Genomic DNA, 13,349 nt, shown 5'->3' with positions numbered 1-13,349 from the left:
TCGTGTAGTTGCAAATATTCGATTATGCAAATAACACGTATTAAATTACAAATCCTGGCATACACTCATCCCGAAATTATGTTTAAGATTTTATTCTAGGTTCTGAATAATTTTAATTTTTCACTAATTAATTCTTCCCTGAATTTAAAATTAAATTATAATAAAAATATGTTCTTTCTTTGGAACACTAAAGCCCCCTTAGCAACAAACAGTTTACGCAATTCCAAGGTGGTTCGCTGATAGGAAATGTGATTATTTTCAACTAACAGGTCTTCCATCGTAACAGATCTCAGTAAGCAGAACTGGTGCGTTCGGTTGCCGTTGACAGTAGGCATAAAGAAAAAAAAAAAGAAATGGTAAAGACCCATTGATACAAAGGAAGAAAACTCATTAAGATTCTACGTGTCACGCCATCCAGATGTGAGGCCAATAAAACCAAAAAAGAAAAAAAGGGAGATGCGCTCATGTACGTGTGTCGGAGAAAGTAATTTCCAGCCTTATAAATGAAAACTCTTCCTGTCATTGAAGATTGGATTCGCAGAGGAAGTTCAATCAAGATATTCGTCTTGTGTTTACAATAACTCATGAAATTGCGCAATTTTAACATTTTCTTCCCTAAAAGAAGCCATTGGTTACAAATGCCAAAGCACGGGTAATAAGTATCTAATTTTTATGAATCTCGAATTAGTAATATAAATAAAATATATTTAACCAGAATTATCTTCGTTTAGTAGAATAAGTTTTAAAAATTCTTCCTTTTGAGAATAATCTTATTTTGCTCATTCAAACAATTTTCATTCAAATAAGTTTTAGACGATAGCAGCTTAGGAGTATATAGTGTGCTAGCGTTTAGAATTTACCTTTCCACGAATCCAAGTTTATTTTTAGGAAAAACAGTAGATGAAATAATAATTTTTAATTCTCTTTGGCAGAATCCATTTTTATTTCAGTCCAACAATTAGTTCAATTAATGTCAACTTCATTATTACTTTTGTATCAACCAATTTCTTGGAAGTTAGATGATATTAAACGGGGGGGGGGGGGGCTGTTGTTTAAAAAATTTCACATTTTGAGTGTGAAAGATTCTATGCATCCAATCTTCCTTCCACTGAATTTACACGCTTGGTCTAACAGTGATCCGAAACATGAATTGCACTTTAAAAAAATTCTTCGTTTTGGCGCTGCACCAGATTTTGACAGCAGACCATGCTATGGCGATTGGTCCTAGAATCAAAGTAATGAAATGCTATAATAAGTCCGAAGTGTTTTTTAACAACTACAAACATGAATTTGACCGTTGCAGTCACATTTCTTTTGTTTTCCCGTCAACCATCTTAAATATCTTCACATAAATACATGTGTAAAATGAAACGTATTTAAGAACCTACAAAATTTCGTCCGCATTCCTAATAAGATACTACTTAGCTCTGTATTACCTGTTAATTCCTTGTTATCAACTGCATATATCGCAAATACAAGCGAATAAGCTTTTTTTAAAGTTCTGTCATCCATATTTTTCTACTTATCTTAGTAGAAACACGTTATTTCTCCTATGATTTCTACACCTAATCGTGTCTTTATGCTTAAAGGAAATTTCATTTTGAGTACAATGGCATTCACTAGAAAATATTTGCGTTGATTATTTATGATTTGAGCAAGATATCCTTATGAGAACCAGAGCCCTCCCTTAAGAGGGATCACAGAAAAGTTTCAGTATATTAGGACGCACTAATGAAGTAAAATTTTATAAGAATGTTTGCACAAATAAAAAAATGAAATAAAAGAGGAACTCGTGAGGCCACATACATTCATGTTCTCTTTTAGAGAAAAATAATAAAATTTACTTATTACTTTTCATTTGTTTCCCTTAAATGGCTAGAATAAAGGCTAAAACTAGAAGGAAAGATTTTATCTAAGGAGCAATAGCTTTCGGTTAATGAAAAAGTTAAAACAATATTTGAAATATGTGCTGGAACAATCGTATACCCCGTGAGCAATTCCAAGTTAGCAAATAATAGTAAATTTGATAAAAGTTGGCATTTCGCAACCATTACTGAATCCTGTCATCAGACTGATACAGACCTGATAACTACTCCTGATTACATGGCTTTCAAACTAAGACTCATAGATAATCACCATGTACCATCATTTGTAAATTACATTAGATCTCTAACATTTTTAATATTTGTATCCCACACCTATTTAAGCTTTATGCAAAGATAAAAAAAATTCAACCATTATCACTCAACTGCAGGATGGAATGCTGCTCAACAATTCATGTTGAGGGACGTGGACCATAATCCGCCACTTTCGTCCAGTGCGAGTTAGCAGATTAACCGTATTTAGCTGTCAGGGTTTAACCCCGGCCTACTCAAAGAGCATGTGCTACTGTACTCCCGCTCCTGACCACTCGGCTACGGATGCAAAGATAATTTAGTGCTTAATTCCAAGCGAAGTAAGATCCTACTAGTTTCATTTTTAAAAAGGGGCAATATCTCTTCAATTTGTGATAATCGTCAAATTCTCACTAAACAACTGTATCAACTACTTACCAGTAATGTCAGTGAATATGCTAAGTTCATCTTGCCGAGAAAATGGCCTAACTTGTATTGTGCCTTGCTAGATAAGATTAGGTTTCAGCGTCTTTCAGAATTATAGCTACAAAAAGCGAGGAATAGATGTTGATATACACACGAAATACGGAGCCATGTGTCTGTTTTTACAATGGATTATGTTGGCCATGTGAAAGTTAAATGTCCCGCAACTATTCGACTTAAATTATAATAAATATCTGCAAGGGAAAAATTTCTATCGCTCGCTATACATCTGGTGGTGAAAAGCACCCTTATGTATTTCAGTTTTTACAATCTCTAAGACGCCTCTCTCTGTGTAACATCTGCGGTCGATAAGCTCACTATACGTCTTTCGAGCCGTTCCCGATAGTAAGAAATATCTGAGTGACGTGAGATACAGAGCACTGCTTGCAAACGTAAACATCCCTTCGCGTAATTTTTGAGTCTCCTTAAAAGTTTTCGTAGCCCCCCCACTTCGTACGTGTAAGTGTTTCAAAAGTGGGGAAACAGCTCGGGTTATATCTCTCCAGTGACAAATAGATTACTTTCACCCCATTTTGTAGCCCAGCATTTTCTCTCGTGCGGGGTTGGCGATAAGACAAGGGTTCAAACAGTTCATCGGTTCGGTACAGCCAGCTGAGGCTTACTACTGGCGGGGTCGAGGATGTAAGCCGACGGCCACTCTGAGTAGGGGACAAGTGTCATCGTTATCTCCAAGGGAGCGAGTTGTCTCAGATTGATTACACAGCCAACAAACGATCGATCTCTTAAGGTGTTGGCACCTTCGGAGAAGGCCTATCTGCTAAACCAGCACTTTCTTGAAGGATATAGTAATTGGAGAACGAATATCGGGACAGGTTCTGCACCTGCATTCCTTTCGATAAAGTTACTTAGACGACACCATCCCATTTTGACGAGGTCGAAGACAACGAAACCTTGTCAGCTGAAAACAAGAAAAAATGTTGCTTTCCAGGTGGACCAAAAGAGATAGTGTATATTTGGCATCTCCAAAGCGGATAAAGAGAAAGGCACCATTTGTCATACGCTCTTCTTACAGCGCAACTTACGAGAATCAGTGGGGTGTTTGAAAGAAAGCAAACATGTCAGACCAAGCAGAAGTAGTCCGATTTCTTTCTTTTAATCGTATTTTTCTTTACTCTGGATAACGATGTGGATCATTTTATCCCTTTTTAAATGTGCTCTGTGTAATATTGTAATTTCAGTTATAAAAGAAATTGATCATGAACGTGGAATCTTAATTGTTTAAAAGACAGAAAAACTATGGGAAACAATAATTAACACTTTTCACTTCATGTTTTTTCCCTTTATTTCTTTCCAGAATTGTCTCTCAATTTTATCGTCTTAAGAGTACACGTTGATTTTTCGCTTGAAAGGCGTATTGCTCTAAGTGAGCTTGAGAGGCTTTAAATCCGCCGAGAAAATCAAAAAATGCCATCCCGCATTAAGCCGCCCTTATTTTCTTAGGATATATACTGAAAACAGAGAGAGATAGTAAAAACAAAAAGAATTGTTTAAAAATTCTTTCTGACAGTATACCGTAAACGGATGTCTCGGTGCAGATAATGCATCATTTCATTAGGTTGTCTTAATACATCACAGCTGGTGTGTTTTCTGTTTACTGAAGAAGACATTCCCATGCAAACCAGCACAAAGGAAAAGTTTTATCATTTCAGCTGTTTAAAGAGTTTTAAGTACTTTTAATTAACACTTATTTGGTGTCAACAGAACTGAAAAAAGGCACACATATTCTAAATGAAATTCTAACTTATTCTGTATAATTTATTACTAATTCAAACATTCGCTACCTGCATACTTACTTATCTATTGAGTTACTGATGAGGTATAAGATGAACCCAATTATATATATATGAATATTTTGTGAACAAAAGAGGAAGGCGATTAAAGTCTTCTCTTAACCATATGCTGGAAGTTATAACCACTATTGCAACAGAGGATATTTGTTGAAAGTTATAATACTCTTGCAAATGGATGCGATGAGAGCTTTTTTTACTTCTAGTTCATAATATTTGCTAGTTGCTTGATCTTAATGTCTTCGAAATCGTGAATATCAGCTGAAACCAGAATGGGTCAGGGTTCTGAATAACGGTGTAAATAAGTTATTAATATCAAAGCTGCTCTGTACTTTTTTAATTAAGCAAAATTATTTGCCGCATTGATCTCATCGGTACTAGAGTGGGATTAACACTGATTTTGGTATGCTTTAGGGACGACCGTATTTTTTACGTTGTGCTACATTTGTCCAGATTTTATTTTATACATTATTACCTATGTGAAGCAGCTGGCTGGAAGTGTTTACTGAACTTTTCAGTATTGAAAATGAACCCCAAACCAGGATAAAACATTTCCTTAATTATAAAACGTTGTTGAGTTAATATATATGTTACTTCAGACACACGCACACTTCCAGAAGAACGGGCGTCCTTTAACAGCACCATGCCAATTCAGGGCATAACATTACAAAAGTTTCCAATCGGGCAATAAGAGGAGGATGTCCCACACTGCTTATATTCTGCTCATTAGTCAACTGAATTCTCAGTTTTACCTGAATGTATCTCTAATGCTATTCAGGTAAAACTAAAAAGTTTAAACTTATCTTTTTGTAAAACAGTATACACCACTATAGATATGTATATAGTTTTCCCTATTAATAATAAATTACTAACAGTAATACATGCATTGTACAAATTAAATAAAAAGTGGATCGTTTGCTGAAAAAATCCACTGAAACCCAATGCTCTCTATCCCTCTTTCTCTCACTCATTAAAACTTCTCACTGTTCCTTAGAACTTAACGGAAAAAGCCATCGAATTTTGGAAGGGTTTATCATGTGGAATTTAATGAAGTATCAGTTTGAATTCTGACGTTCTCTATATCGCGTTGTTAATACTCGATACAAAGTACAGAGTATTAACGATGGAACTAAGACCATCAGTTGCAGTATTAATATTCTTAGAGCTGCGAAAAAGCGATATTAAAATTCATTAATTAAGACAGAAAGAGAAAACAGAGTAGTTGTCAGTTGCCTTGAAATCAATCTTCTCTGCATAGCCCAGGTGTAGTAGTGAGTAATGTCTTTAATAACAACTTGGTGCGCAGTCACCACGTTAAACCGGGTTGCCAGGTATTGGAGCGAACGACCTAACATAGCATTCAGCTTAGGCCACGTTCAGTGCTGTTTTAAACAACGAAAATTGCGGTTGTCGTTCTTTCACGAATCAGTACCAGGCTTCTCTACTGAGTTCCTTGCACTCTGAAATTACTCCAGACTACTTATCTCTCGAATAACGTGACATTTAGGTATGAAGAACCTATTAGAGTTCTCTGTGAAGAACCTAATATGCAAACCCGGTAATGAAACAGGAAAGAAGTATTTCGCATTATAAGGTCATTAATTTGGGAAAGGAGCAACTTCCTCTCCAAGCATTTATTTCGATATCAGTATGGATATTTAAGTGGAAGAAGGTTTGTTTTCTTTTTAAACGTAGACCATTATATTGCTTTAAATCCTCAATACTCCGACAAATTTACGTTTCTTTCTCTCCCATATTCAATAGTTCCTGCTGTGTGGACATCGAAAAAGAGTTGGTTAACCTGCTCCATTGAAAACTTTTTTTAGCAATAGCTTAAAACGGCCTTTCTGACAGAGCGTCACTCCACTTCAACCACAATAGGATCATCCACCTTTTATGTTCACTGCACTGCATTACCTGCCTACCTACGACTTGCATCCTTTAATCGATTTGTGGATATCATTTTCAGTCAGTTTCTTTGCACTTGTTATTACGATTACTGCCATCTCAGCTATTATTATTATTAAGCAGCTTCATTTTTAATACGGTAACGCTAGTATTTTGTACGCAGTGAAGTGTCCTGAGAGGAAAAATTTAAAAATATATATATCGGAGCGATATATTTTTTTATGCCTTGGTTTTTCGAGATTCATTTGCATATTCAACGTACATTTCTTTAATTTATTTTAAGAAATACAAATATCGAAATTTAAAAACAGTTAAACACCAGTGCGAATTATATTTGAAATGAATTCGCTGAATCCTCCGTGGCTAAGCAGGTTAAAGAAAAGTGAATCTCTCGCTTGATTATAATTTTAATTCGTCTAAATGTTATACAAATCAGGATTTTTCTTGCCGGATGCAACATATAATGATTGGTTGTTAGGATTTTCTATTTCTTGATTATGCGTTTAGATTGCTTTAACGTCGTTCGTGGACAGATCGACATTACCCAAAGAAAAATAACAGCTCACAAATTGTCTTACTATATCAGAGAATACCTCTATTTTCAAAAAGTTACCGAGAGTTGAATATAAATTCAAGATTAACATACATATAGCTAAATTTTCATATGCTTTATAACTGAAATTAATCATTCCCTTTCAGTAAATGAACAGTTTATCATATTTTCATGATTATGTATTGAGCTCACTTTCTCAATGGTATAACGATTACACGATCAGTGTATCGCACGATCCTCTCATGCTTGAGTAGAATTCTGCAATACGAAAAAAAAGTTAAAAATGCAAATGTTTATTTCAAAACCGCATATCAGTAATGTTTCTTTTTACCATTTCTACGACCTGAGTCGAAATTTCGCGTAAATCAAAGTTTCATTTTTCTTAAATAATTTTAGAGAATCTGATCTACGTTTAGAATGATTCCAACAAACAATTCAATATTTCGCAAAGTCAGTCAATACAAAAAAGAGAAGAAAATGGATATTTTTCTATTTATGTTTCCGGACCAACTTCTCATGTTTCGAATCTGGGCAAGATATCTTCTCTAAGAAGGCACATATCGAACTTTATCCACATACGGCTCTTCTGCCAGTACTGGCGCATCCATGCAAAATTTTCAAAAGTTGGTGAGTAAATTTAGATATCGAAATGTCGGGCAGTTTCTAACAAATGCAAACCTCACATTTCACCTTGGAATTACCGTGTCGTTCACCAGACAATTCTTCCTATTTTAATGATAAAATATTTTTCTCACACAGAAAAAATATGATTATCCCGCGAAATTCTCCTAACATTCTGTTTCACATTTATTATTATCTATTCTCTCCATCTTTCATACCAGCCCTTACCTAATGATTTCATCTTCCAATATTTATAGCTCCTTCCTTACCTTTATAGGTAACCACCCAATAAGGAGTTGACAGGATTTTACTTTATGGCAATTTCGAGGTTCGATCGCTCTTTCCCTCTCTGTAAGTTCTTCGAAAACAACCAGGTACACGGACGCATCTCTTGACAGAGCGAAGTCATATGTATTGCTGCAGGCCATGTCCATCTTTAGCATTCCACTGTTTACTACATTAAACTCGGCTTTGTTCTCTTAAGTTTTCGGTTTGCTTGGAATGCGACCACTTCGCTTATTGCCCTACTATTTATTTATTTACTTACAACTTTGTTGTAGCCTGAAATGGCCTTGGCGCTTTCTTTGTTGCCTGTTTTTTTTCCCCCAGAAGATAAAGTTTTATTCGACATAAGTATAAAATTCCGAATATATTTTGTTAGTGCCTTACAACGCTATTGCTTAAGAATAAGAATCGACTGCGAGTTTTTATACTATAAGCATTTGTATAAAACTAATTCCAATTACAACCGCTACTATACGTTTGACTCTTCAGCACTTCGTCACCCAGCTTTCTGATTCTGTAATAAAGAAGATGAAAACAAATGCCATCAAATATTATTTATTAATCATCAGAACTGTTGTATGCAACTGATTGTAATTTAACTAGCATTCTGTAATTCAAATACAAATAAGAGCGTGTTTGCGTTCTTGTTTTTTTTTTTTTGGGGGGGGTAACTGTGTTTTAATTGATATTGATCAAACTTGGACATTCAGAAATCATCACTAATTTCTAATAATCAAACGAGTATCACACAACTATAATCAAAACAAGGATAAATAAGTCCCTTAATATACAAAGAACCGCACTCGAAATACATCCTTTGTATACAAGTCGATACCTGATCTTTAGGGTGAGACACATTTGTCAATACTGTCTACATTCGGTGTCAAAACGGTTCCTTAATTACACAATACGTGATTCTTACCGTGTCTCTTCGAGAATGTAGTTCCGTGAGGACAGCTTGCTCCAAAAATAGATCCTTAATTGCCTGACTTGCTGGTGTTTGTTGATTTGTAACGTAATTTCGACAAATCTAATAAAACAACTGCAATTAACTCAATACATTTTCAAACGTCTGCGCACGTCGTTTTCCGATTATAGCGAATTTCGAGAACGCTTAGTAAACACAGTCCATGTGTAGGTGCTTCACAGTGTTGGTTGATGGTCCGTCGTGGTTATTGTGAAATTATACCACCATATGGATTAGAAACGAAGGAATTCAATTATACGACATTAGTCCTGTAAATAAAACTGCCTGGGTACTGTTCTAGTATAGCGATCGATGCATTTCTTATTATGAACAAACTTTTTGATTATAAACCAACTAAAAAACAACATCGGATAACTAGATATTAGAATATGTATTTGAACAATGTATTTATCGCTTCTGTACGTTATCGAACAACATTGTTTAATGCTCTTTCAGATATTTTAAAAGTTCCTCAGGCCATGCCATATTCAGTTTACTTATTCAGTTAAATTTTAATATTTGAACTTCACTTAACTCGTCAGTCGCTGTTATCCGAGTGTTTTCTTATAAGACCGTAATTCATTAGTAATTTATCATTATTTATACAAACCCTTTGCACAAACATTTGTTTGTGGACATTATTCTAAACTCTTACCTTTCGTTTATCATTGTCAGAATATTAACATTTGCAATTGGTGGCGATTAAACATAAAACAAATTTACATCAAAGGGGTATCCTCTGAAGTTGATTAGGAGCGAAGATAAAGAAGAAAACACGTCTTACCTTGGGCATATCCTGCTGGTGGCCATACGGAAGATACACTCAACACAACCAGGCATGACTGAACATAAACCCATTGCCCCATGTCTTTCTTGGGGTGGAAGACTAGAAAGCGAAAAGAATACAGGCGTCCCACACTAGTCAGCCGGAGAAATGACAGACTAACAGAGCCACAAAGTCAAAGGAGATTTCCTATTCCTGCCGAGCCAAGCCGCCAATGACTGCCGTCTTGACTCGGTGTGTGTGTGTACGTCTGCTGAGACGTATTTGGATCTTTATAGGAAACGCGACGTGCGCAGCTCAAACCTCACAGCACACCGCAGAGCGTATTCTATCTCGTTCGACGAAGCCTTCCGCCGGCACCCTTCAACACTGTGTGGCGGCATGCGCGCCCCTCTCGTGCGACCGACCAAATAACCGCCAGTGCGCACAATCCGATAAAAGGTGGTGTTGGTGGATCTAAGCCGTTTCACAGAAATCAGATATCGCAGCAAGGCGATTAATAAGCATTACTCTGTGATTGGCGGAAGTGTAATAGGAGATAAAGAGGAATTAATTAAATCTGGAGGTAGCGCTGTTCAATTCACGCATCACTAGGTGAGAAAGGAAATCGGTCAGTTGTCAGAACGAAATTGAGAAGGGGATTTAATGTGATATATGCGACAAAAATTTTGTTTTTTAGATCGGCTTTTTTTTACCTCTCAGGTAAGGCAGAATAATAACCTATGCATGAGCTCACGGTTAAAGAGTACGTTGCATAATTACGTCATCTGCACGAAGTGATGGTGGTCCGAATGACAGCCTTGCTGATAGGCAGCAATTACGAAGAATTTGAGTATAACGATTATGGTAAATTCATGGAGACATTTGAGACTTTTTATATATTTTTTTTCCCCTTACGAAGCGTATTGTAACAGAGTTACAGTAAAAAAATACTGGGTGCATATTGCGGTTTCTGTTTTACTGGTTTCGCACTCCTGTTTGTTTCCGCAGTTCGCTTAAAGGTGAGAGCAGAGATAGGCACGCCGAAGAAACTTGAAGGATCAAGAATATCAGATCGGTAAAGTTTGCTATCATTTTTAGACATCGTAAACTTGGGTGCATTGTAAAGATTGCGTTTCCAGCTTACTTTTGCTATTTCGAAACTGCATCACGGTTCAAGATCGAATTATTATAGCTTTCCTGACAAACAGAAACCGAATAATTCATGCATCTATTTGATTCCCAAGGAGAGTATGCGTATGCTTTTTTTTTCAATAGTAAAATAACTAGAATAGCATTCCATCTACGTTTATTGATCAACCTCTTATAATAGCATTATTTGACTTAAAATCAGTATATTATTACAAAAATGTGAGGTTTAAGAATATTTTGAAGAGAATGTAAGTTAAATTGAACAGAATACTTTTTAAGTGAAGTAATAAACAGCAAACGTGGGTGCAGTTTATGAAAGGTCAGTGCATACGTTAATGTTTCATAATAAACTGAGCGTTGATTTGGTCTGTCTCTTAATTTTTGTACAGCTTATAAAGCTTAGTGTTAATTTTTAGGATTTTTCGTCGACCAAAGAAATGCTATTACTAGAACTGAAATTTTGGAAAAGATCTGCTCTAAAACTGTGACTGTATTTATGATAAACTAATGCTTCATTTTCTCTTCATGCAATAGTTTGGTAACTCTTATTTCTTCAAAGTTTTAAAAAAGAAAATCTCTCTAACCATTTTCAGGACATTTTACAGAGATGCATAACACGTCTGAGATAATAATTTTGAATTTAAAGACCAATTATATGACGTGAGTTATTCATGACAATGTAAATCTTTCTAATTTCTGTATAGTGCGCGTCCTTAATGACCAAAGTGCGTGCATTAGTTACTATTATTGTAAGTTTTAAATTGATTATAAATTGAATTATCATATACAAGAAAACAGGTGTACACTGTATGTTTATTTTTAACCGTTCTATGAGTTATTTAAAGAGGATGAGTGAAAGGTTTAAGTTCATTTACTCAATAAATTTTTCATTATAATGGAATCTGTAGCTCTAACCAACAAAAATACTGCAATGTTGAATTTTTATAGCAGCTGGGTCTCGGATCTCCATCAGATTAGGCCATTATACGTCACTAGCTCACATTGATTCCTTTTAACAGATTAAAATAAGATTCAGTTCTATTCTTGAATTTGAGAACGAAATTTCCTGAAATACGAGGTTGAATAAATCACACACACACAACACTAGAACGCTATACGTATATATCCGCCTTCTTATCGGATATTCTGGACACTGCTTCCTTTCGGAAATCATGGATACGCCCCTTCCTAAGTATTTACTGTATATTTTAAATATGAATCTGAAGAGATACCGCTTTTGTGGATCTAAATAATTACGATAGGTGGCGCTTAGGAATTCCTTAAAGTATAGTTTATTCCCAGTTTATGGCTGGAGTAAGTAAACAGCTAAGGTAGCTTCATTTATATGTCACAGTTCAGGTATTTCTTCATCCAAGTCATCCAGTACAAAAAACAACAGCATGCAATGAACTTGGCAGACAGTTCACGTATTTTATTTTAAAGATAGCATTTTCGTACGTCGAGTTAGTCGATATCAAGTTGCCATAATTCTATAATCAAAGAAATTGTAAGAAATAATTAATGTGACGTAATTCTCATTAATTAAGAAATAATTAATGAGAATTTTGAGTTTACTGGAGTAAAGTCGAAACAGGAAAATAGAATAAATCCCGTGTATGAAGAACACTTTAATTAATAATTTTATAAAAACGTTTTATTAATGCATATGTATTTGCATTATTTCTACTGTTGCGAATTAATCATAACGAAAATAAAAGACATTTTTGTACTAGAGGAGAAATAAAACAGATCGTTTGTATACCTAAAAATTTAAACCAATTACTGACATGAAACCATCGGTTTCTTATAATTTAATACAGATTTTATTTAACTGAAAGGCAAAAGATTATAAAGAATGGTCACATATAGATTCAAAAAGTGTAATATATGAAAAATAAACTAATTATATCAGTATGAATATTTTTTGTTTACTTCAAAGGAATTTAATATGTAAATGTGAACTAAACCACATTGATGGAACTACGTTAAATGTCTATCAATATAATACAGATAATGTATTATAGAACCTTATAAATGTATCTCATTAAATTCTAATAATAACACTTGAACTGCGAACGTTGATATAATATATATATATATATATATATATTGTATGATTTACCAAACAGCACATAACTCCTAATAAACTAGAAGCTTTACAGTTTTGTTGACAGTTGAAAGACTTTGTTTCTGCGAGTAAACTGCTTTTTCCAGAAACGGAACAGAATACCCCAAGGAAACGTATTGAATATAACTGTACTTTTTTGAGTGGGTGAAGCGTGTGGAGGATATACGTAGCATTTCTCGTGTTTTAAGAAAACGTCGGATGATTAGTGTTTATTGGATATTACGAAATTGCATCACGATTTATAAGACAAGCATCAGTTTCTGTTAGTTCCTGAGGGTAAAGTTATATGTGAGCAGAAAGAACATTCTTTAGTTTCACGGTTTGACCAATAAATATATAGAAATTCCCACACATTACTTTGGACGAAAAATATCCCGAGGTAACATTAAAAATTATCTTCGGGTCAAAGAAATGAGAAGTTAAGACCTTTCTGATTTCGAACGGTAGACGGGGTCATGTATAGAAATCTCATTATTCAGAGGATCGTGTATAGAAGCCTCATTATTCAGAGGATCATGTATAGAAGCCTCATAAATTTGAAAGTATTAGAAGCCAGGCATTATGGTG

At 34.9% G+C, this 13,349-nt stretch overlaps 1 protein-coding gene across 2 annotated transcripts in view; it reads right to left on the bottom strand.

Moving 5' to 3' along the window:
• The window catches only part of LOC150089315 (lachesin-like), a 758,400-nt gene extending 748,627 nt beyond the window's left edge, over positions 1-9,773 (bottom strand). For both annotated transcript variants that reach the window (XM_090368493.1, XM_090368494.1), the window contains exon 1: positions 9,524-9,773. In XM_090368493.1, the coding sequence (XP_090224619.1) occupies positions 9,524-9,605 (82 nt within the window). In that variant the 5' untranslated portion in view covers positions 9,606-9,773. The remainder of the gene's footprint in view (positions 1-9,523) is intronic.
• Between the last annotated feature and the right edge of the window lie 3,576 nt (positions 9,774-13,349).

Source organism: Mastigoproctus giganteus, chromosome 2, assembly GCF_048544385.1.
Source record: "Mastigoproctus giganteus isolate SK-2022 chromosome 2, ASM4854438v1, whole genome shotgun sequence".
NCBI classification, from domain to species: Eukaryota; Metazoa; Arthropoda; class Arachnida; order Uropygi; family Thelyphonidae; genus Mastigoproctus; species Mastigoproctus giganteus.
Note: the sequence above shows the minus strand (reverse complement) of the source record. Positions and strands in the feature narration are given on the sequence as shown.